This window comes from Acanthisitta chloris, unplaced genomic scaffold (genome assembly GCF_000695815.1).
Source record: "Acanthisitta chloris isolate BGI_N310 unplaced genomic scaffold, ASM69581v1 scaffold809, whole genome shotgun sequence".
Lineage (NCBI taxonomy): Eukaryota > Metazoa > Chordata > Aves > Passeriformes > Acanthisittidae > Acanthisitta > Acanthisitta chloris.
This window is the reverse complement of record NW_008690608.1, coordinates 64,696-66,636: the sequence shown is the minus strand read 5'-3', so window position 1 is coordinate 66,636 and position 1,941 is coordinate 64,696. Positions and strand designations below refer to the sequence as shown.

Genomic DNA, 1,941 nt, shown 5'->3' with positions numbered 1-1,941 from the left:
TTATTATTTTATTAAAGGGAGGACATTTATTACTTTTTGCTGTGATCCATTCACATGCTGAATTAAGATGCAGAACAGAAATGAAGGACAATAATATGCTGCTTCCAGTATAACAAAAGAAAAATATTTAGATTCAGCAGAAAGCAGGCAGGCAATGCATTAGTTTAATGCATGTTCCTAATCTCTGCTGGGAAAAGACTCCTATGTTGGCACAGAGCACCATAGAAATTGAATGAACTCAACATGGTATCTATCAAAAGACAAGACCTTTCTTTTATTCTGGTTTGATATGAATACAGATTCGATTTGAAGGCAGATGACTTCCAGTGTGAACACCCACCAAACCCTCAAAAAACCCCAAAACAAACCACACACACAAAACTGCCAGACATAACAGGCACAACTACCAACTAGAGCAAACACACAGAATAATTCAGGGCACCAGGAAGAAAAGGTCAGGACTGTAGTGGCACAAGTTCTGCATGTCAAGTAAAGAGGTGGAAAATTCAACTAGAACTTCATTCTAGCTAATAATTTCTTCCTAGAAATGAATACTATTGAGCCAAATCTCATTTTCAGAACTGGCTGGTGGGGGTGATACACCTTAACAGGGAAAATTATATATAGTATTTACAGTCCTCCAGGATCTGCTCTCAGGGGTATTTCCAACTGAATCACAGGAAAGCTTGTTGTTCCTAGGTTCCTATCTACCTGGAAGGACAGCAATGCATCAGAACAGGGGAATGCTGCTTTGTTCTGGTGCAAACCAGAAGGCACAGGGTATAGCCCAGGCTCTCCAGCCCACCTGGAGAACCTAGAAATCACAAGTAGCCAAAAAGAAGATAATTAAACAGAAATAGCAACTGCTTGATGGCAACAGTGAGTTCTAGCCCTGCAACTTTTCTGTTTGCCATGTTCTTCCTTCCCTAAGAGCAGTCTCAGGAATAGATTTTCTCTGGCTCTTCACAGTACTGTTGGATCACCTCGGCAAGGTCAAGACATCGCAAAATTCGCCATTTCTCAGCTGCCAGCTCCTCCTTGGATATCTGGCCCAGCAGTTTTTTGGCAAAGAGGTTCTGATCCTGCATGAAAAGGCCCACAGAAGACCTTGGGGCTTGAGGGAAGTTCTCCAGGCAACCACTTGTGAAACAGAAGTTGATTTTCTTCTCACGTCTCATCCCTGGTCCCCTTTCTTCAATCCAAGTCAGAGGTCTAGTGTGGAAGAACAGAGGAAAAGATTATTTATGAATAAATGGAGCCAACAGTTCTAGTTTCTGCTTTTTTTTTTCAGCATTTACAGAAAATGCTCTAATAAATGCACCAGTTTTAAATTTAAGTCATTGCATATTCAGGCAACATATTCTGACCAACATGCCTTGTAGTTACAGAGCTCAACAGCAGGTAATAGTCTTAACTCTGCCACTGCTTCGTGCCATGACTTTCAAGCACACCATCTAAGCTCTCTCCAGCTTTGTTTTCCCTGTGCAAAAAGCGAAGCCAGCAACACTATCGCACAGGGAAGAGGGAAGTTTAATGTTTGTTTGTGGACTTGCATGAAAAGTGCGGTTAAGTATCCCAATATTTTGTACATGATTCAGCCACAGCTAAACTCACGAGGCCCCCAATGTCTAGTCATTCCTCCAGCAAGAATAAATTCAGGTTGCTGAGGTACATATTAGTGATCCAGGAGCTACTGTGCAAACTGAACCCCAGTCCTTTGGGATGAGCTGGACAGGTGGCAAGTTCACTCAGGCAGACATAAGTGTCCAAACTCTCTGAACCATTAAAATATTTCTTTCTCTTCGCTAGGACCACTCAATTGATCCTAAAGGTTATACCAGAAGATGACAATTTTTCCTGTTTCAGCTACCTAGACTCTCAAGCACATCCTTCTTAATCAGAGCAGAGCCCTGTCTTATGCCAACATGATAGCCACAGCCT

At 42.0% G+C, this 1,941-nt stretch overlaps 1 protein-coding gene across 1 annotated transcript in view; it reads right to left on the bottom strand.

Annotated features, from left to right (window-relative positions):
* Positions 1 to 765: 765 nt before the first annotated feature.
* Positions 766 to 1,941, bottom strand: part of BLVRA (biliverdin reductase A) — a 29,122-nt gene continuing 27,946 nt past the window's right edge. The window contains exon 7 of the mRNA XM_009081860.1: positions 766 to 1,212. Within this exon, the coding sequence (XP_009080108.1) occupies positions 939 to 1,212 (274 nt within the window). The 3' untranslated portion in view covers positions 766 to 938. The remainder of the gene's footprint in view (positions 1,213 to 1,941) is intronic.